At 39.5% G+C, this 24,435-nt stretch overlaps 1 protein-coding gene across 1 annotated transcript in view; it reads right to left on the minus strand.

Annotated features, from left to right (window-relative positions):
* The window catches only part of LOC122797720 (CUB and sushi domain-containing protein 3), a 5,249,173-nt gene that overhangs the window by 2,473,780 nt on the left and 2,750,958 nt on the right, over positions 1-24,435 (minus strand). The window contains exon 21 of the mRNA XM_044066251.1: positions 6,149-6,337. Within this exon, the coding sequence (XP_043922186.1) occupies positions 6,149-6,337 (189 nt within the window). The remainder of the gene's footprint in view (positions 1-6,148; positions 6,338-24,435) is intronic.

The raw sequence follows: 24,435 nt of genomic DNA on the forward strand, positions 1-24,435 counted from the left end.
TCTCAGTGTGGCCCTTCTGTAGGATGCCCACATCATTTGGGGACTTGACTATGGCTCCTAGTTTGTAGTTGTCTGTGACCTTCATTAGCCAGAGGTCTTCTGTGTTAGCCTGTAGTTCAGAGAAATAGATACCAAACAGGAGAGGTCCCAGGACTGAACACTGTGGTACTACAATTGTCACTGGTTTGAAGTCAGATCTGGAGTCTGCAACTTTTACAGTGTGGGTTCTGTCAGTGAGCCATTTGGCAACTCATCTTGTGATGTAGGGATTTATATCTAGTTTAGTGAGTTTAGCTATAATTCCAGAATGGGGGATGGTGTCAAAAATCTTTGGCAAGGTCAAGATAGGCTGTGTGAACCACCTTACCCTCTTCTATGGCTTTGGTGACTGCCTCAAAGAAGTCGATCAGGTTCAGAAGGCATGCTTTGCCTTTCATAAACCCAAACTGGGTGGGCCATGAGTTTGGAGGTTACCAATGTCTTTGTTTGTGAGTTCCATGATGATATGTTCCATGGCCTTGCAGACCAGGCTCATCAGGCTAATAGGGCGATAGTTCCCAGGATCAGTGGAGGCTCCCCCTTTGTGGAGTGGGATAACTGTTGCTGTGAGCCATTCAGTGGACACAAAGCCTGACATGAGACTTTGATTGAACATGGTGCTTAGGTGGGGAGCCAGTTCGTTCTGAAGTTCATGTAAAATGCAGCCTGGGATGTTGTCCAGTCCCATGGATGCTGTGTTTTTGGTTTTAGAGAGTGCAGCTTTTACCTGCATAGATGTGATTACAGGGAATCTGCATTCTTCCTGTATAGATATGGGCCCTTTAGGGGGTGAGAGGGGGGTAAAGTTAGAACTTAACCTGTCTGCCAGGATGTTGGCAATATCAGTTGGTTCTGTAATTTTTGTGCCGTTCAGCTGTAGATCAGAGCAGATCTGGGTGTTGCCATCAAGATTCTTGACATAGCTATAGAATGCTTTGTGGTTGTCCTTGGAATTAGTGGTGATTTTCTTTTCATAGCTAGCTTTGGAGGATCTTATAAGGGATCTCAGCTTCTTACTGAGGCAGACCAGGGAGCTCCTCCACTCTTGGGATTTTACTCTCCTTTGCAATAGTTTCTTCCTTCTGCTGTAGAGTTTGTTTATGGCAGGGGTCCACCAGATTGGCTTCCTTTTTTTGGAGGATAGCGTCTTGGTTCTGTTTGGGATAGCACAATCCATGCACTCATGTAAGTGCTTATAGAATGCATTTGTGTAGGATTCAGCAGTCGTAACTGTATTGTCCATCTACATGGGTGTCATGATCTTCGCCACTTCTGTCTTAAGAAGCATGAAGTTGGCTTTGGAGAAATTTTTTACCATGATTTCCTTAATGGTGGGTGGGGGCGGGATGCAGATATCTACGGTGATTAGCTTATGGATGGATCTGACCAACGAGGAGTTGACTTCAGGTGTGGAACACAGGTCACTCATGTTGGCAATGACTAGGCCTAAGATATTGTTGCCCCTGGTGGGGGGTGTGGATAGGTTGATCCAGGGCATTGGAATATATGAATTCCAGAAAGCGTTGAGTGAAGGTGTTGGTACATGAGTAGTTTTCCCAGTTAATGGTGGGGCAGTTGAAATCACCCATTATTAGGGTGTTTGGCTGAACCCTAATATTGATCAATTTATCAAGAAAAGATGAGTGGGAATCCTGGGGCATGGTGGGGTATCTGTAGCAAGCCATAATTTGGATTGCAGTTTTGCCCAGAGTTAGTTGCACTTGGATGCATTTTGCTGCGCAACTAGCCTGGAGGTGCAGATATCCTTAATGAATATGGGCACACCTCCGCCTCTGGTGTTCTGGTCCAGGTTAGATGGCCGAAAAGTGTGATATGAGTTATAGTCTGGTAATGTAGGGGTGCTCTCTAGAACCTAGAACCAGGTCTTAGTCACTGCACAGATATTGATGTTCTCCATTTTAAGGAATGCCTTGAGTGAGTCCATTTTGAGATTTAGACTTCAAGCATTGAGTAGCATTACCCTCAGTTTTTGCTTTGCTGTTCCTGTTACAGTGGAAAATTTGTCATTTTAACCTTGCCTAAAAAAAGGCACTATAGGGGCGGCAAGACCCTTAGCTAGTATCCGGAATCCCAGGGGCGACAGGTGCAGGCCATCTCTGGAAAGCATCATGGTCTGTCGACCATGTCGTCCCAGGCAGACAGTCACTGGATCCCCTTAGAATGACACCAGAAGCTTAGCCAATTGTTGAAGTCAATCATTTTGTCCTTGTACTGCGGTATCATTCTGGGTGATGGCAGGATGCTACTCTGGGCTAGGGTCATAGCTGCCTGGGCTACAAGATCGGAGAGTTCTTTCATGTCTCTTTTCATGTAGTCCAGGGAGGTACGTCTCAGGTCATTCACACCAACATGGACAATCACAGAGTCATATTTGTACTTGTTGTGGAGTGACCTGAGTGCGTGGGTTATGTGGTGGATCCTGGCACCCAATAGGCAGCTGACAGTAACCTCATCCTTGTTTAGCCTGGTGAGTGGGACATCAAAGTGCCTGACTATAGAGTCACCTATGACTAGTGGGTTGGGTATTTTTTTTTGCCTTATTGGCTGTGGTTTATTGGCACATTGAGTCTGTGTCTATGTGTAATTTGGGTTGTGTTGGGGGGGGTGATGGTTGCTTGCATTTCTGCTTTGGAGTTCTCTGTTGCTTGAGCAGATTATTATTGAGAAACTCTGCAAATGTTTTTATGTTTCTATGTGTGGATTTTGGTGGTGTAGGCTTAGTGGGTCTATGTGATGACTGTGGTGTTGTGCAAGTGTTTACCTTCTCCTCTTGGCTGTAAAGTTCAGTCTTGGTTGGAGAGAGTTTTACCTCCTGTTTGGCTAGATAAATGCATCTCTCACAGGTTGTGGTGTTGGGTGGTAGGAGAAGAGGGTTGTCTGTGTACATGAGGCAATTGCTACATTGCCCCAAGATGCCCAGATTCATCAGATCAGAAGGAGAGAACACTGGGCGCTAACCCTTGGACATGTCTGAATAAAAAACTACTTTCCTCTAGACAAGTGAGGAAAGTGAGTATAAGAGCTGTTTTTTTTCTAAGCAAGTGAGGAAAGTAAGTACAAAAACTGTTTTCCTCTATGTAAAGAGGAAGGTTGAGTGCTGTAGTAATTTGTAGCTTATTTAGTGTTAACAAGTTCTGAACAAGTGCTGAGCACGAGTAAGCAAATTCAAGTGCTAAAACTAAGAATTTGTACCTGGATCTTGTTGTAGATAGGCTACCTAGTGCTTACCACTCCCACTGATAAGCTAGAATGCTTCCCTCCAACACAGAAAGGCTTGGGGGGCTCAGAACTTTACAAACAGTCCTAGATACAGAAAATCTGTATCTGGTCTAGACTAGTTACAGGAAAGGTGGGAAACAAGCGCAAACGCGGCCTTTTAAACCAGAAAGTTGAAAGAGATGGAAAAACTGCCCAAACAAGCAAATTCAAGTGCTAAAACTAAGAATCAGTACCTGGATCTTGTTGTAGATAGGCTACCTAGTGCTTACCACTCCCACTGATAAGCTAGAATGCTTCCCTCCAACACAGCAAGGCTTGGGGGGCTCAGAACTTTACAAACAGTCCTAGATACAGAAAATCTGTATCTGGTCTAGACTAGTTACGGGAAAGGTGGGAAAAAGCACAAACGCGGCCTTTTAAACCAGAAAGTTGAAAGAGATGGAAAAACTGCCCAAACGGCCAATAAACTACAATTTCTGGGTCAGATACCACTTTTATGGTAGATGGGCTACCTAGTGCTTACCACTCCCACTAATAGCTAGAATTTCTTCCCTCCAACACAAAAAAGGCTTGGGGGGCTCAGAAGCTTACAAGCACTCCTGGATACAGAAAATCTATATCTGGACTAGACTAGTTACAGGAAAGGTGGGAAACAAGCGCAAACGTGGGCTTTTAAACCAGGAGGTTTAAAGAGATGGAAAAACTGCCCAAACAGCCAATAAACTACAATTTCTGGGCCAGAAACCACTCTAGTAGTAGATAGGCTACCACTCAGGTAAGTCTGTAAGATGAAATGCTGTACATCAGCATATGACAGGGTGCCTAGAGAGGAGTTGTGGTATTATATGAGGAAGTCGGGAGTGTCAGAGAAGTATGTAAGAGTGGTACAGGATATGTACGAGGGTGTGTGACAGCAGTGAGGTCTGCGGTGGGAGAGATGGATGCATTTAAGGTGGAGGTGGGATTACATCAAGGTTCAGCTCTGAGCCCTTTCTTATTTGTAATGGTGATGGACAGGTTGACAGACGAGATCAGACAGGAGTCGCCGTGGACTATGATGATTGCAGATGACATTGTGATCTGTAGTGAGAGTAGGGAACAGGTGGAGGAGACCCTGGAGAGGTGGAGATATGCTCTAGAGAGAAGAGGAATGAAGGTCAGCAGGACTAAGGCAGAATATATGTGTGTGAATGAGAGGGAGGATAGAGGAATCATGAGGATGCAGGGAGTAGAGGTGATGAAGGTCGATGAGTTTAAATACTTGGGATCAACAGTTCAGAGTAATGGTGAGTGTGGAAGAGAGGTGAAGAAGAGAGTACAGGCAGGATGGAGTGGGTGGAGAAGGGTGTCAGGAGTGATTTGTGACAGACGAGTACCAGTAAGAGTGAAAGGGAAGGTCTACAAGAGTGTAGTGAGACCAGCTATGTTATATGGGTTGGAGACAGTGGCATTGACAAAAAGGCAGGAGTCAGAGCTTGACGTGGCAGAGTTGAAGATGTTAAGATTTGCACTGGGTGTGACGAGGATGGACAGGATTAGGAATAAGTATATTAGAGGGTCAGCTCAGGTTGGAAGGTTTGGAGTCAAAGTCAGAGACGCAAGATTACATTGGTTTGGACATGTGCTGAGGAGGGATGCAGAGTATATTGGGAAAAGGATGTTAAGGATGAAGCTACCAGGTAACAGGAAAAGAGGAAGGCCTAAGATAAGGTTTATGAATGCGGTGAGAGAGGACATGCAGGTGGTTGGAGTGACAGAGCAAGATGCACAGGACAGGAAGAAATGGAAACAGTTGATCTGCTGTGGCTACCCCTAACGGGAGCAGCCGAAAGAAGAAGAAAAAGACATCACAGTTTAAAGGGAAAAACACAAATAAGAAAAATAAGATTCCTAACATGCAGTTTAGAACTGGCAAATTGGAAAAAAAAGGTAAGACACAAAATTGTCAGCGCTACAATAGTAGCTGGAAGTCAAAGTCAAATGTTAAAATCTAAGTTTTTATTTTCATTGTTTGAATCCTGGACATGATGGTATCTTCATGTCTGGAGAAAACAAAGGCCATGGCTATCATTAATTTGTTTCAAACTTTTTTGTTGTTATAAGTTCTTGCATTTTTGTATGCAATTCAAGATCACCATAGGTCGCATCTTTAGTTCACAGTCATTACATTCAAATGTAATTAGGCATGTGCAATTTCTTATAAAGTTAAACTGCATCTCAGGAATTCATCCGGAAAAAGAACTCAACAGTAATTAAATGCCATGGTCATAAGACTTAGCTTGTATTTATGAGCTAATTAAAATGTTTATGAATGAAAAGGTACTACTTTGAAATTCACAGTAAGAAGCATTTTACTATAAAACCTGCTGCATCTGCTTATTCACTTCTAAAATATAATCACATATGTTCATCCAGAGTAGTAAAATCATTAAATTTAGATAGAAACTGCTGAAGTGTGAAGAAACTAAACACGAGAAGAGAGTAAAAAAGAAAAAGTAAAAAGCTATATTTACATTTAAGAAAAATGGAGGTCACAACTGCTGCAACAGTTTTAATGTTTTAAATATATCCAGAACAGTGACATAAGTAGTAAGCTATCTATTCCATAATCTTTAGCAGTTTATATTATTGGTTTTCAAGCAACAAGGAACAGGTGTCATGTAGATACATTGGTCACAGCTACCAGAAGTATGTTTTCACTGTTTTGTCTAGCTTTGATAATAACAAATGCTTACTCAGACTATCCATAAGTATGTTTTCAAGACAAGACTTTACTTTTTATTTTGTTTTGTATTTAATGCAATAAATTTGCAACTCATTGAGTAATGACTACATATATGCAAGCAAATGAAAGCAGCTGACCACGTACCCACACACCTTGGCAGAGGTGCACTCCACACTCGACGGCCTCCTCCAAGACAGGTGATTTCTGTTGCTCCTTCCAGACGATAGCCAGAAGAACAGGAAAATAACAACGTATCTCCTATGCCAAAATGAAATCCAGACCGCCTTCCATATGCTGGAGTTCCTGGGTCCTCACAGGGCTCTAAATTATATTCTGGTTAATTATGAGATATAAAACAAAGAGAGAAAAAGGAATGGCATATTAGTCTATTACAATGCTATTAAAATACCAACACTTGATCCACCAGGATAGAAGTACTTTTAACTCTACAGTTTAGTCAGAAATACAGTTCATCTTGCTGAAATTGTTTTGTAAAAGAATGTCATGGTTAATTGTTCTTAAGGATTGATTATGTACAGCACTGCAGATGTCACTCTTGTCATGTCTTTTCCTGTTTATTTACATAGCTCCTTTCATGGTATATGAATGCCGCTGGAAAATAACATAAATCATTTTCCTACATGTTACATGGTGGTCTTCTTATTTTACTTGGTATGGCAGAATTTGCTGCCAAATATTAATTATGAAGTAATACCTTGAGGGAAATGTTTCATGAACTAAGATGTTGATTTAATGAAGCAAAGCAACATCTTATAATGTTTTATTTTTTCTTTAACACAACCTTTGCTTGGTTCCTGGACCTGATAGTGGCATGATAAAAAAATAATGAAAAAGCAAATATTTAAACTAATCCATGAGACATCAACAAAGCTTATATAAGGACTATTTTTTTTTAATTATTAGTTTTCTTCATGTGAAAAATGGCTGGAAATCAGAAGGCATTTTTTGTTCGGTTATGAAGTGTTGAAATTAACACAAACTTTTATGAACAACTGCATTGTACATTAAAAAAAGGACAATGCACTTGAGCTTTGCTACATTCAAATCACCATAGGTAAAATCCCATACTGATTCCTTGCAAGCTATAGATCCCCCCCTATGACCCAGGTGATCCATACTATGTATTTAAACATATTGGAAACACTCACTATCCAACCCAATATCGTATTCATGGGTGACTTTAATAACCCCACTATTAACTGGGAATCATATATAACACCAAATGTACAGGCACAGAAATTCTTGGATTTTGTAACTTCCTGAGCCAGATTGTTAGTACACCAGCCAGAGGTGCAAACATACTGGATCTGGTCCTCACAAATATGGCATAGGGCTGCACCCTCACCTCCACACTCATTCAGTGTAATGTCTTCTCTGACTAAGTCAGACCACAAAATGGTCTCCTTTGAAATAAAAATTGAACCTGGAACCCTAGCTAACCCTGGAATATTCAGGAACTACTCTAAGGCTAACTTCCTACTATTAAGGATAACCTTGCAAAATTTGAAGCCCCTATTATCCCCAAGAACACCAGTACTTATACAGATCTATTTACATAAACCCTATTTAAGCATATTAATAGCTGTATAGAATGGCAGATGTACAGAACTAACTCAAATAAACAAGCCACCCTTGTGGAATCACAACATCAATAGGCTGTTTCACTGAAAGAAGAAAATTGTGGCAAATGTTCAGAGGTGCAATACCCATCAGGATATAAACACCCTTTGCAAACTAAACAAACAACGCAGAGGAGAAATAAAGTCTACAAAGTCAAACTAGTGGTAAATTTGGCCTACCAGTCCAAGAATAATTACAAGGCATTCTTTAGTTATGTCTATAATTTCAAAGGAAATACAAAATTGTATGCAGAGGTCATTGTTAATGCAGTCACCAATACTGAGCCAGAAGATATAGCAAACCTACTCACTAACAGTTCATCTCCAACTCTACTCCTCTGTCAACCTCAACGTTCCCTCAGGAAATACCATCAAGTATCACTCTCCATGTTATAACTAGGTAAAAGGTCCTTAATGCTCTCTCTAAGGCCAAGAACACTGCATCAATGGGTCCAGACAGTATCACAGGATGTCTTCTAAATAGCATGAAACATGACCTATCAAGCCTATCAGGACTTCTGGAATTTATGTTTAAATGTGGCCTCCAAACTCACAAATGGAGAACAGCAACACTCATCCCTCTGCAGAATGGTGGACTATTTACCAACCCTGTAAACTACAGACCCATAAGTCTGTCTAGTCTCATAAGCAAAGCCATTATAAGAAGTATCATGGAAATGATCAATAATGACATAGGAAACCTCCAGACACTGGACACAACTCAATTTGTTTTCATCAAGGGAAAATCATACCTGCTAATCCTGGTGGAATTCTTTGAGAAGGTCAACAAAGCAATGGATGATGGTAAAATGTTTCATACTGCCTGTCGAGACCTGGCAAAGGCATTTGACACAACACCCCACTCAGGCATTGTTGACAAACTCAAAAGGTTATGTCACCCAGTAGATAGCCAACTGGCTCACAGACAGAACCCAGGAAGTCAGTACTGGGCAATCCACATCTACAAAAAAAACAGTCATAATTGGAGTTCCTCAAGGTTCAGTCTTGGGATCACTTCTTTTTGACATTTATTTCTCAGATGTCAAGGCCAATGTCAATGGCCTTTGGCTGACTAAATTTGCAAATAGCTGCAAATTAGAAGCAGTCATAGAATACTCCACTGACACAAATGTTTTCCAGCAAGGGCTGACACTGACAAATAACTGGTGTCAGAGCAATAGACTAAACTAAATGTCAAGAAATGCATAATAGTATCCATTGGGAAGTCATCCACCCCTGGTAACTATCATATTGACAACACACCCTTCAGAGTTGACCCAGCAGTCAGGGACTTTGGAATACACATAGATAGTAATCTTGCTTTTGACCATCACATATCTACAGTACTGAGGAAGTCATTCTATGTTGTGCAACTTATAAACAAAGGTGTGGCATATAAGTCCAGTGAAATCATTGTTCCACTGTATTCAAAATTCATCAGACCTATCACAGAGTACAATGCCCCCTTGGTATTTACCTAATCAAGTACCTCCAACAACAGGATTATCCACAGAGGTTCCTCACTAAAAGAATACAGAGCATAAGTAACATGCCCTATTCAGACTGTCTCCATGCCCAATCCCTGTGTTCTACCTCCACCTCCTTTATCCCCAGTCCTTCTGTCTAGTGTTTAATCTTCTCCTTCCTCCCACTACCCCCTCCCTTCTATTCTAATCTCCAGTCCTATTTTCCCCTCTACATTACTTACTCTAACATACTATTCACTAAGGTGTCCTGTTGACCCTGCAACTGTTGTCCCTGTGCGTAACCCACCCACTGTTTGAATTATTGTAGTGTATGTACCTGTTGTTCCTGTACATAACCCTCCCACTGTTTGAATTATTGTAGTGTATGTACCTGTTGTCCCTGTACATAACCCTCCCACTGTTTGAATTATTGTACGGTATGTACCTGTTGTTCCTGTATATAACCCTCCCACTGTTTGAATTATTGTAGTGTATGTACCTGTTGTCCCTGTACATAACCCTCCCACTGTTTGAATTATTGTAGTGTATGTACCTGTTGTCCCTGTACATAACCCTCCCACTGTTTGAATTATTGTAGTGTATGTACCTGTTGTCCCTGTACATAACCCTCCCACTGTTTGAATTATTGTAGTGTATGTACCTGTTGTTCCTGTACATAACCCTCCCACTGTTTGAATTATTGTAGTGTATGTACCTGTTGTTCCTGTATATAACCCTCCCACTGTTTGAATTATTGTAGTGTATGTACCTGTTGTTCCTGTATATAACCCTCCCACTGCTTGAATTATTGTACGGCATGTACCTGTTGTTCCTGTATATAACCCTCCCACTGTTTGAATTATTGTAGTGTATGTACCTGTTGTTCCTGCATATAACCCTCCCACTGTTTGAATTATTGTATTGTATGTGCCTGTTGTCCCTGTACATAACCCTCCCACTGTTTGAATTATTGTAGTGTATGTACCTGTTGTCCCTGTACATAACCCTCCCACTGTTTGAATTATTGTAGTGTATGTACCTGTTGTTCCTGTACATAACCCTCCCACTGTTTGAATTATTGTAGTGTATGTACCTGTTGTTCCTGTATATAACCCTACCACTGTTTGAATTATTGTAGTGTATGTACCTGTTGTTCCTGTACATAACCCTCACACTGTTTGAATTATTGTAGTGTATGTACCTGTTGTTCCTGTATATAACCCTCCCACTGTTTGAATTACTGTAGTGTATGTACCTGTTGTTCCTGTACATAACCCTCCCACTGTTTGAATTATTGTACTGTATGTACCTGTTGTCCCTGTACATAATCCTCCCACTGTTTGAATTATTGTAGTGTATGTACCTGTTGTCCCTGTATATAATCCTCCCACTGTTTGAATTATTGTAGTGTATGTACCTGTTGTCCCTGTACATAACCCTCCCACTGTTTGAATTATTGTACTGTATGTACCTGTTGTTCCTGTATATAACCCTCCCACTGTTTGAATTACTGTAGTGTATGTACCTGTTGTTGCTCTTCATAACCCTCCCACTGTTTGAATTGTTGTACTGTATGTACCTGTTGTTCCTGTATATAACTCTCCCACTGTTTGAATTATTGCAGTGCATGTCCTTGTTGTCCCTGTACATAACCCTCCCACTGTTTGAATTATTGTAGTGTATGTACCTGTTGTTCCTGTACATAACCCTCCCACTGTTTGAATTATTGTAGTGTATGTACCTGTTGTTCCTGTACATAACCCTCCCACTGTTTGAATTATTGTAGTGTATGTACCTGTTGTTCCTGTACATAACCCTCCCACTGTTTGAATTATTGTAGTGTATGTACCTGTTGTTCCTGTATATAACCCTCCCACTGTTTGAATTATTGTAGTGTATGTACCTGTTGTTCCTGTATATAACCCTCCAACTGTTTCAATTATTGTAGTGTATGTACCTGTTGTCCCTGTATATAACCCTCCAACTGTTTGAATGATTGTAGTGTATGTACCTGCTGTTGCTCTTCATAACCCTACCACTGTTTGAATTATTGTAGTGTATGTACCTGTTGTTCCTGTATATAACCCTTCAACTGTTTGAATTATTGTAGTGTATGTACCTGTTGTTGCTCTTCATAACCCTACCACTGTTTGAATTATTATACTGTATGTACCTGTTGTTCCTGTATATAACCCTCCCACTGTTTCAATTATTGCAGTGCATGTCCCTGTTGTTCCTGTACATAACCCTCACACCATTTGAATTATTGTAGTGTACTTATTAGACACAATCAAAGCTACTTTTACTTTCTAAACATTTTAATCTATATAACTCAATTTCCTTACTTTTACTTTAAACATTTTATTTTGTGTAACTCAATGTACTTTATGATATGTATGATTTTTATGTTGTGTACAACTTGCGCTTTTCTCTAATCATTTTATGTATGTATGGAGCTTTCCTCCTCAGGCCTCCATTGAAAACAAGTTCCCACCCAGTTGGACTATCCTGGTAAACAAATGTTAAATAAAAATAAATAAATAAAAAATACAGGCAAAATAACTAAAGCCAGGATAAACTGTAGAACAATTCCGCTTTAATCACCAAATTCCACAAAACTTAGCGCTTTCACCATAACACATATTGCTTATTATTTTACAAGTTTCACTTTTATTGGGCTTCTTTTCATGAAAAAATAGAGGCGCTTGAGTGAAGATCTATGTCTGGCATACAAGGCATTGTCAGACTTCACACTAATTGACTACCTGCATATCTTCACAAAAAAAAAAAAAAAACAGCACTAGAATTACCCATTCTAAAGAATTAAACCTTGCCTTTAATATACATAGGACCTGCTGGAGAGGTAGGCATGTACCCCAGATACCCCATCAATGGAATAGGATCACCATTCACATGAAGGAGAGTTCCTTCCTAACCCAATTCAAATGTAACTTGGACAACTGGATGGGAAAAGAAAATTCTTCCGTGGTTTGGCACCTATGTCTAGTGGAGACAGGTAGCCAGTAAATGGTTAATTTCTCAGGGCCCTGCTTGTAAATTTTTAATCTCTCAAGACACTGCTTACACTTATCAAGGGTACCAGAACTTGACATAGATGTGAGACACATGGCTAGGCTTAAAAAGGACCTTGTGGTTGTTACCTAAAAACTGCTTGTCATTAGTTTTAAATCTGTCTGCTATATAGCACCCCCAAATTCAGAAACATAGATGCACCATATTTCTTGCATGTGCATATCACTGTGACATTCTAGCTAACTAAGAAACCAATTTCATGCAAAATCACACACAACTTTTCATTAACTAATGTTCACACTCATGTAGCTTATGTACACTATCAGTAATTATACATAGATGAATATGTGCCATACCTGAACAAGTACAACACACAGACAAACACACACACGTATACACACACACACACACACACACACACACACACACACACACACACACACAACAAAACACACCTGCAAGATGCTCTGAGTAGATTGCCTCTCAGTCTACAATTCCAGCAGCAGTAGAAACACATGGGTGACTTTGTTCTTACCAGTTTGATAGATCCATAATGTGATGTCATTTTAAATTGCTTTTACTTAATAATTTATTATATAAATCATTGTGCTTTGATTGGAAGGCACATAGTATTTTAAACTGGGGATTCATGTATGAAATTACTCTGATGAAGTCTTGTTCATTGAGGTCAGGATGAAATGCTAAGTCAGCAGTATATTTTCGAGAGACATTGACTGGTATTCTGTTTTTTATTTTTTATAGGGGGTGTTCATTTGTTTAGATTCATAAACATTCCATGTCCTTGAGTCCTATGACCTTTTATAACTTTCCAGTACCCTACCTAATGCCACACCTCTCATTTTCCAGGCCATACTGGTCAGTACTAGAGTATCCAGTCATCTAGTTTATGTTTAATGGAAGATAGTGAACTACACTGATTAACATGTACAGAAATGGATTCTAGAGATCCAGGAAGGTTGTTGGGATACACACCTGTCCCTCCAACATGCATGTATCTGTTGATGAAGATTTAAGTCCCTTGTTATAGTTCTGGTAGAGATAGTGGACTTTTGGGTCTCTAATGGCACAGACAGCAGAGAGAGATCTTCGCTCAAACATCTATAAGACACCAAAAATGAGCTAGATGTCCCAGGCACTTTTGGTAGCTCACGGACTTTAGGCTTGTAACCTTTTTGGTAGGAAACCACTGGTATACTCAGTAATTGACTTGATGGGGCACTTGACAACAACCACCAGTTTTCATTTGTCTACAAACTTTGTTTTTTATCTAAAACTTTGAGGTGTAGAAATGTGATTAACTAGCTTTTCATCAAAATGGAAAGACAATTATTTCAATTCTGCTAAATATTTAAGTTGCACTTTTTGTGACCTGTGTTGTGATACTTATCTGTACTTCTCTGCATTTTTCCATGTTTTAGCAATAAACGTTATCAAGTTGTATTTTTAGTTTGTACCAGGACATTGGTCTCGAATTTTATTTTGCAGATTTACAGTTGTGGCTAGATTGTGTGTTGTACAGCTTTCTCAACTTCTATTTCTACAAGCTGAATTACCTGTAAAAGCTATTTGTTTGTATTTTAAACCATGTTTGGCCATTGTATTTTAGTTTAATTCAGAGTCATTTTAGGATTGTATACTACTGCCAGATTTGCACCTTAGTCATTTATTACTGCATTTTATTCATAAACAGTGATTTGCACTTTAGTTCATAGGTTAGTACTATGCTAACTGCCCTTGCGAGCCATTGTAAGCCTAGCCAGTTATCCCTTGTGAGACTCAAACCCTGCACCTTGTGTTTGTAAGGCAAACATCTTAACCATTAGGCCACTCTTCCAACCAAAGTTATTTATTACTGCATTTTATCCATGAACAGTGTACCTGTAAATTTCTGCATAGTCTGGTACTTTAAAATGTAATAAAAGTTTAATCACATCAAGCTAAAGTTATTGAAAGAGCTCCAATGTTGAAATGATTTGACTGGATGCTTTTCTCTCTATCTAGCCTGCTATTTCCAGCATAGAGCAACCCTCACACTTTTATCAAAGCCTAGGAGAGTTGTGGAATTGTATGTAACTAGCTTTTCATCAAAAAAGAAAACATAATTATTTAAATTCTGCTTAAATATTTAAGTTATAGTATAGTGACCTGTGCAATGATATTTCTTTACACTTTTCAGCTTTTTTCCATGTTTTAGAAAAGGTTATCTGTATTTTTAAGCTTGTTTTGAGACCTTAGTTTTGTATAATAATCTGCAGATTTGCAGTTGTGGGAAGATTGTGTTTCTCCAGTATTCTGCACTTCTATTTTCACTAGTAGAATTACTTGCAAAGCTATCTGTTTGTATTTTATAACCCTGCTGGGCCATAATCTTGTAGTTGAATTCACAGTTTTGGCAGGATTGTATTCTACTGCCAGCTTTGAGCCTTAGTCATTTATTAGTGTATTTTTTTTTTCATAAAAAGTGTTGCTGGAAAATGTCTGCATAGTCTGGTGCCTTAAACTGTAGAAGAAGTTCCGTAGTGAGATAATTGTCTCTGCTCCATGTTGTGTTTCATTGCTTTTATATTCTGCTTATTATTTGCCTTCTTAAAGTTGAATACTGTATCTGCCCCAACCCCCACTAACACATTAAGCTAAAATTTCTGAAAGAGCTCTGATACTGGCTTTATTTCACTGGGTTCCTCTCTAGCTAGCTTGCTTGGAAGATCTTCCCAACCCTGCCACCCTTCTGATGTAGTTGTTCTGTAAGACTGGTCTCAGGCCTCCACCCCTTATGGTAATCTGCTTTCAATAAACCTCCTTTACTACAGATTTTTACCAGCTCATTTTCCTAGAGTTCATCAAAGTTTAGAGTCCTAGTCTGCAGTACACCAGTGTTTTCTTGTATTCAGTGCTATCCAGGCAAAGTACCTTTGATTGTTACATCACACTTGCTTAAGTTATATTCAGTGATCAGTACTGTTTTTTACTTTTATGTGTGCATTTCACTGCATTTTTTTTAAACAAAATTACTCTTCCTGTCACTGCTACTGCTGTTATTCTGTCTTAGAACCTCCTTCGGTAAGGGATGTTCAGCTAGCTGTTTAATTGGTTTGTGGGAGCATTGCACCTGTGGGTCTCTTCTACTGTGTTTTAACATTAGGAGGACTGGGTTTGTTTATCTTGTGGCAGGAGGTATTTGCTTGGTTTATCTGAGTTGAGAAATACACAAAAGGACCCATGGTGTAGTCATTTTATTTGACAGAGAGCTCATTACCATATTTCTTTCTAAATAAAACCTAACCAGAGAATAAGGCCTAGCATGGTTTTTCCAGGGTGGCCAGGATATAAGTCTTACCCCAAAAATAAGCCCCAGTTAATATTGTCAACAACACATGATGGACGTGTTGAATTATAAAATAATATTATTGATACCCGTTGACTGAGGTTATCGTACTCTGCTCGCCATTTTCAGACCATTCAGACACCCAACTTCTTCTCTTTGCAGAAAGTCGTAAGACTCTTTCACTAGGAGTCCTCCACGATTCTTACTGTAACCCTAATCATCACTCACACTTGACGGTTGGGATCCTTGGCCCATAAACCCCCGCAGGTGTACTTTGATCGGTCAAAGTACAGACAACACGCATAAAGCATGCACTCATGATAACAAGCAGCTGTGGTTGTGTCTTCTCTTCATAACAAGCACCATTATGTGTTGCTACTCCAGTCACGTAAGTCTTGAATTAACTCCCCCCCCCAAGACAAGATGAGTGCAAAAAGAAAGAGCTATTCCTTCGAGTACAAGAAAGGAATCAATGAGGACTTCCAAGGAAAGAATCTGATGGCTTTCTGTAAAGAGAAGTTGGAGCTCTGAGTGGTCCGAAAATGGCGAGCAGCATAAGTTAACCTCAGTCTATAGTCCGATGAGGGAAACGCTAAGAACTGTAAGTGTGGATCAGGTCGGCAGCCATTATTTTTTGAGCTTGAAGACATCAACTGTGAGTGGATTGCTAACAGGAGAGCAAATGCTTTGGCTGTGCGCAGGGCTGATATTCAAGAATTTGCCCTTGCAATGGCACCACAGTTAGAAATATCCCCAGAAAAATTCAAAGCATCACAATATAGCCTGGATGGCTTCCTTCAGTGATATGAACTGTCTCTAAGAAGACCAACAACACTGTTCAAGCTGGAAGACACTGAAGTTATTAAACGTGCACTTGCGTTCAAGTCCTTTGTTGATGGCATTGACATTTAAATACCAACTCTCCAACATGATTGCTATGGATGAAACTGCAGTGTTTATGGGCCAAGGATCTCAAACAGCAATTGATCAGAGGGGTGCCTCATCAATTTACAGTCCCTCCACTGGTTACGAGAGTGCATGTGTTATCTGTACTTTGGCAATTCATCTAGATGGAAAGAAAACCCTACCTCTAATCATTACTAAGGGCAAGAAAGATAAGATTGAATGTGTTTCAAGCATTTACATTCTTGAAACTGAAAAAGCCTGGTGCACACACACAGTTATAAGGAAGTGGGTCAATGTAATGCTGCCACTTGTTTTGCGAGATGGCAAAAGAGGTCTGCTAATCTGGGATTAAGCCAGCACTCACCACGCTAAAGAAAAGAAGAAATTCCTAGCACGGAGGAGAATAGATCAAATAATGATTCCCACAGGAATGACTGCCTATCTTCAGACTCTTGATATTGCAATAAACTAGCCATTCAAGGACCATTTGCACATGAAACACAATTACTAAATTGAAAATAGAATGGAGAGAAATCAGCATGGAAACTTTGTGAAGCCTAGCCTGCAAGAGGTCGTGACTTGGATGAAAAATTAATGGGATAAAATCATTGACAGCTGTGTTGTCAATGCACTATGAGCAGGCTACTTGGAGAAGCAGTGCTCATTTCAGGAGAGTTCTATTGCTAGGCATGACAGATTTGGGCCAATGGTGCTACAGGAAATGGAGTTGCAAGAAATTCAGGCTGAAATTTGGGGGTTGGACACTTATGACAATGTTCCAGAAGAAGATGACATGACTGTATTTGAATAACTGTAAAAGCCAAGGCGCAGATATTCTGAAATTGAAATGTTTGTTGCACTGTTTATGTAGAATTCTCACACAACTGTCAACCCATTATTAGAAATGTTGTCCAATAATAGAAAAGTACGAAATAAATGCCAATTTGTGTACATGAATAAATGTCGATTTTTGTACATGAATAAATGTCGATTTGTGTTCATTAATAAATGTTGATTTTTGTACATGAATAATTGAATAAAGGTAGATTGTTATACAGTGCGGGTAAATAAGGCATCCCCTGATAATAAGCCCTAATGCGTATTTCAGCGGGGGAAAGAATATGAGACTCGGTCTTATTTTCAGGGAAATACGGTAGTTAGCTTTATGTTTTTCTGTGCTGCTATACACTTTGGGCATCTGCACAGGTTAGCAGTGCCTTGTACAGTAGCAAACACCTAGAAAACAAAATTTCTCAGTGGAAGAGTTCATAAACTGTTCCTTGTAAAGCAGCAACATACATCATGCATACAGTTTACTCACCGACACTTATAGAGCAGCTAGTTGGGCATCAAGTGGTAATGCCTACAGATTTTGTAGAATTTGGCATTGTGTAAACATTAAAGTTAGTAGAATTTAGTTCTGTTAAGAATAATCTGCCCTAATAAAGCATCTTTATTAGTCTGCACCAACAAAGCACCCTAAATAGCCTTCTAACTCCAATACACCACTCCATTGTAGCTCACCAATCAATGGATAGGATGGATACAAAATTTTGTAACTTCTCTGTAGCCAGCTTGGTGGACATAGGCATCTTAAGATAGTTTATCAGTTGTTTCATGTTTGCCGGCAACCACTTTATTCTTAAAGAAGAAGTCACAGCAAGCAAGAGGTATAATTGCACAATGACACTGGAGGCTAATTTCTGTCATACAAGTGCACATCAGATTGTTGACACCACACACACAAAACACTCACCTCACATTGTGCAGAACACTAAATTGGCTAAGAAATGCTGAGCCAGTGAAAACAGTCTTCCTAAACAACAAAGATCACCTAGATCATCCATTGTCAAGGCTATGCCTCATCCAGCCCAAAGGTACTCAGAAAAAAACACCACCTAAAAGCACACATACTGTCACTCTTAGTGGAGCCCCAAACACTATGCCCTTAAGGCAAGCAAACAAACTTCTCATGATTCCTCCTAGGGGACTCCATTGTAAGATGGACTGATACATTTTAATCATGCTGAACAGGGAGAAGATAACTGTAAGCTGCTTATCTGGAGCCAGGATCTGCCAAATCTTGCACAGACACACACTCAAGTCATTATGCCACGGGTACCAGTATGATTCCAGCATAACTGATATAAGTCTAAATGACCTGAGATGCACCTCCCTCATCTCTATGAAGACGGTGTTATGGAACTTTCAGACTATGTCCTTCAGGTTTTTATGAGCCTAGCATTGAGCAACATATTATCAGCCCCGAGGATGATGCCACAACATGGACAAAAAATGACTGAATTTAAGAGCAGACCGCATTGCTTTGTCAGGGATGATCTGTACCTTTCTGTTCTATGCTTTTGAATACTGGCTAAACTGTTATCCACTCCCATAGTGCCTTTTGTAGACAATGGCAGATTGATAAACCTACCAACATAGCAAACGCAGCTCTAGTGAACCTCAAGGTGTTACTGCTCAATGCCAGGAGCCTGAATAAAAGACTTCACTCCCTCCAATCCCTCCTCACATTTGAGAATATAGACATCTGTGCAGTTACCAATACATGGTTTAAAGCAGCAAGGAATGCCACAGTAATGCAAGGCTTCAGTGCCTTCCACACTTTTAGACCAATAGCTGTACAGACAAGGGCTAAATGTGTAGGTGTCTTAAACTACATCAGTAGCACACATGATTCTAGCATAGTCAGACAGGATGATGTGCTGGATTTCCTCCATCTGCAGATCACCATAGTCAAAATCCCATACCATATCTTATCCAGATATAGATCACCCTCCATATCCCAAGAACTCACAGTCTATACTTGGACCTACAGGCGATACTTACCATCCAACTTAACATCCCATTCATGGGAGACTTTAATTATCTCTCTTGAATCCTACATGGCCTCAAATCTACAGGCACAGAGATTCTTCTGCTGTGTAAATACTAACACCCTTAACCAGATAGTGAATATGCCCACTAGATGTTCTAACATACTGGAAGGCAAATTATCTTTATTAAGTGATGGTTTGTCACAATTCAGTGTCCCTCCAAACCTTGAGAACACAACTGCCTATGCTGAATTGCTCTCAAAAATTCCAGATAACCATGCCAGTGGTTGCATAGAGGCTGCTGTACCTTCTTCTTTCGGCTTTTCCCGGTTAGGGGTCGCCACAGTGGATCACCTGTCCGCTCATGATTGGCAGTGGAATTTTACAGTGTCAAGTTGCCAGCCCGGTGCCCAACCTTCCACAGAAGGCACACACATGCACTCACTCACACCTAGGGCTGTACCTACAAGAATTACACCCAGGACTAGTCCCAGAAACAAACTCCCTGGTGGCATCACAAATTAAACAGGATATATGACAAAAGGGAAAAAAAAATGGCAAAAATCAGGAAGGGTAATTACCATGAAAATAAAAACTTTCTCGTCAAATTAAATAGGCAACTAAGATGGCTTATTAGGTCACACAAAGCCAACGATGAGTTTAAGATATCCTCTAAGATGAAAGAGATCCATAAGGCCTTCATCAGCTATATCAGAAACCTCAAGGCAGCACCTAGCAATGTGTTGAACTGGTGGTTTGCCACATTGACTTAGCTTGGTGATACTGCAAACATGTTACCAGACAAATTCAGTTTCAGATTTACTCACCCTCTCACTCTCAACCACCCCCCAAAAATACCATCAAACATAACCCCTCCAGCTGTAACTAGCGATCATGTCCTGGCTAAGCTCTCTAAAGCCAAGAAAATGGCCTCATTGAGCCCTGATAATATCCTAGGATGCCTCCTTTATCTACAATTTGTCTTATCAGGATCTTGGAGTCATTATTTAACTATAGTCATAAACAGTGTTTATATCACATGAATGGAGAACTATGCCTCTCATCTCCCTTCATGAGACTGGACCTTTGACAGACTCTGGAAACTATAGACCCATTAGCCTGACTAGTATTATTTGCAAAGTCATGGAAAGAATTTTCATGGAAATTATCAACAACAACACAGAAGACCTCCAGACACTTGGTCCATTGTAGTTTGGCATTGTTAAGGAAGGCCCTACCAGAATCTGTGTCTTCTTTGAAAAAAATCACTAAGGTAATGGATGAGGGAAAAACTGCATACTGCCTACCTAGATCTGGTTAAAACATTTGATACAATACCCAATCAGGCATTGTCAACAAACCTATGGAACTTGGTATGAATCCCCTTTTACACACTGGATAGCTAGTTGGTTCACTGATAGGACCCAAGAGGATAGAATCAGGGAGGCTACCTCCACAAAGATGCGGATCACCAGCAGTATCCCACAGAGCTCTAAGTTAGGCCCACTTTTCTTTGGCATCTACTTCTCGGATTTCAAGGCCAATGTCAAAGGTTTCTTTATTACCAAGTTCACAAATGACTGCACACTGGAAACAGTCATTGAATCCTTCCAAGATGAGAACACCCTTCAGGAATGTCTAATATCGACAAACACTTGGTGCCATAGGAATGGTCTAACACTCAGCAACAAAAAATACATGTACCTTTTTGGGAAGTTGGCCTCCTAGGGTAACTATATCATCAATAAAACACCCCTAAAAGTGGATTAATTATTCGGGGATCTAGGAACTCATGTAGATAGTAACTTAGTCTCTGACCGACACATGTCCATGGTAGTAAGAAAATTCTTCTATGTTGCTCAACTTATAAGCAAGAGCATGGCATTGTGGTCCAGAGAGTTCATCATATCACTGTACTCAGCCCTCATCAGACCTATTATATAGTAATGTCCCTTTGGAATTTACCTGACCAGACACAAGCAGCAATTGGAATGTGCATAAAGGTTCCTTATAAAAAGAATACATGGACTAAACAAAATGTTCAATGTTGATTGCCTCAAAGATCTGCCTTTTCACTTGGTACCATACAGACTTTTGAGAGGTGATTTTTGCCAGGCATAGAAGACATCCCTGGACCCTGTTTTGATGAACCTTTCGCACATCTGCAAAACAAACAGCATCAAGGCTACTAAATTAAAAGACCTACGTTTTGCTTGCAACATAAATAGGACAAGTTGGAGAGCTAGATGTGTTTCTCAGAGAATTCCCATTCTCTGGAACAGGCTCCCCATCATTTTGAAGCAGAGTTCCTCCCTATTCCTATTTAAGTGCAATTTGAACCAATGGACAGGAAATCTGAATTTCACCCCTGGTCTGGGTCCTATGTCTCTAATGGACAGAGGCAATCAACAAATCACCCCCTATATAAATCAGATTTGTGGGTCATGTTTGGGTTGCATGGCTAGGCTTATAAAGGCCTTAGTGCTTGTTAACCTAGTACATATCTATGAACCTTCATATAATGGAGTGATTATTTCTTTAGACATTGATAATATTCCTTTGATAAATCTGTGATAACTAAAAAATTTTCCTAACAACTATTGTCAAACGATGCTCAAAAGCAAGAAAGCTATCAATCAAAGTACTTAGGTCCATGACTATGGTTTCAGTTTTAGTGGTTTATTATCTATACAATATGATAAGTTGAGAGGTTGTCCTACCAAAGAAATGATGCTGGACTTTTTAGCTTCTAATTTGAGCCTATTTTTAGTACACTGTGAAGATTGGGGAAAGATGGGTGAAGGCTGCCTGCCTAGTCAAATAGAATTTGATATATAATTCTATAATTTGTATAAATAAATGTAAAATAGAGACTTGTGTTTTTAAATGAAAGAAAACACTGTAAAATGTGAACTTCAAGATTGTTGCAACATTGCCATCTGCTGTAAGGAAAATCAAGCCAAGCATTTCAGATGTTCTTTGAAGTTACAATTATCTAAAAAGTGGTTCTGAAGCGGCTGGCTGAACACATTCTTTCTATTGTTTTAACCTAAGGAATAATTGCTAGCGTGTACATGTGAAATGTCTTTTATTGTTATAGTTCCCTGAGCAGGTGTTAGATTGCTAAATAATGAAGTTTGTTTGCCAGGGATCTCCAGACAAAGTGTCAAAATGATGTAATGTGAATACTGGGAAAACCTGAGTGTCAAAATGATATAATTTGGGAGGGCCTTTGCAGAACTGTTTGTTAGTGTTTTTAAAAACTATTGTTCATTGAGAGACTGAAAGCATTTTGTCTTGGACTATCAACCTCAGCACTGCTTATGCTCTAAATTTATGTAAGTAGGATTGTAGCACTGGGTTTTCTCTTAAGAATAGCTAAAGCTTTGAAAGTTAGATTAGGTGTTTTTCTTTGGCATCAGCTGCCCTACTGTATTGTTTTAAATTTTTAGTGATCTCTGAACTCTTAGATATCTCTGTAGTGTAGTAGTATTGTCTTGTGTTTTAATTATTTATTATTAAATATTTTAAAAACCTTTACCTTTGGCTGGTTTGTGTAGAAACAAAGTAAGCTCTAGAGTACATTGCATATTTATAGAGTATTGTAATAAGCCACTCTAATATGTCTTAGACTGAATAGTCACATTACCAATTGGATAATAATATTGCACAGTAATAATTGGACACCCTTTTAAGGGCCTTTGGGTAGCTGATAATTGTTAGCTGGTGGAGGCAAAAATTACTACCGTATAGTCTGGGTAAAGGGGCACAGCTGGAGAATCTGTGTCAGCCTTTCCCAGGAGTGTCTGTGAAGTTGTATAAATACTTATCTCAAAGTGTGTGTGGTGTGTCAGCTACCTGGGTAGAGGCACGAAGCACTGGTGGGACAGAGACGGTACTGGAGGTTAGTTTGTCAGCTAGGCTGAGATCTGGACCCTATAGCTGTGCCAGTGGGGAGTCTTATTGGGGACCTGGAGTGCAAGGGAGCAACCAGCCCCAGACTGACTTGTGATCTCTGTGTGCACGTAAGGGAAATTGTACTTCACTGTGTGTATTTGTTATCCTTTCCTCTTCTATGAGACAACTTCCCTGGTGTTAGTGGTGAGGGTTGAGGCTCCTTGATTGCTGGGCCAGGGCACGGTCATCACATATACCAAGAGTTTCTAATGGAGAGTTCATTCTAGAGAGTTTTCATGTCATAAAGTGACTTGACAAAAAACAGCAGTCTGCATTCATCCATAGATTTTTGTTAGCCAGAGGTTCCTTTCTTTTCTTCTGTGCTGTACCAAGTCTGAAATTCAAGAGTCATATTGTTTCTTGATCTCACAACTATCCCTTTTTTTTGAATAAGCATTCTCTATTACCCATAGAGTATTTGCTCAAATCATGTATTTACTGACAGGGAAGATTTTAATACGATTGCCAACATATGTGTGTGGCATCACTTTTCAGACTAACTCTGTCATAAATTTTTAACAGTTAGCAGAATAATAAGCTTAAATTGCCTAGTATTCCAATTTCCTTCCTTAACAAATGGATGTCCCACTGCAATGCAATCTCTAAGACAATGCAATTCCTAATGCAGGATAAAACTCACTGTCCTTACCTTTTATTATCTGCACATCCTCATTAGAGAAGCTTTCATTTCTGTACACATTTCTGATGCTTAACTGAACACAATTTATTTGCTGTTAATTAAAAATGCAAAAATACAACACTTTTGTTCTGTGTTTCTCTTGTCACATGTATACTATACTTTAGTTATATGCCATAGGAATCCAGGGTATGTCGTAGATTATTTCACCATTAATGTTACATCTCCATGAATCCTCCCTCCCCCATCTGTTGTACATTCTCTAATTAGAATTAAAAAAAGTACGCTTTCTGTTCATTCCTACTTCTTATTCAGAAGATAAAGGCTTCTCTTTGCACTGAGTCTTAGAACAACCAGGTATACAGCATGCCATCAAAATGCTTATTTTTTAATTTCATAAATCCTATTAACTTCTCAGTCAGTTGCATCATTCACAAATATTCAGCTGCTGTCAGCTTTGTGTATTACTATTTTATTCAGAACAGTTAAAACATTTACTTTCACCTGTGAATCTTGTGAATATGAATTTTGTGTGGTAAGAATCCTTATCATAAACTTCAGCAAATACATAATTCATCTTTAAAATTATTTGTGTTACATTTTTCAACTCAG

The sequence above is a fragment of the Protopterus annectens genome, chromosome 3.part1 (assembly GCF_019279795.1).
Source record: "Protopterus annectens isolate FY-2018-M chromosome 3.part1, PAN1.0, whole genome shotgun sequence".
NCBI lineage: Eukaryota > Metazoa > Chordata > Ceratodontiformes > Protopteridae > Protopterus > Protopterus annectens.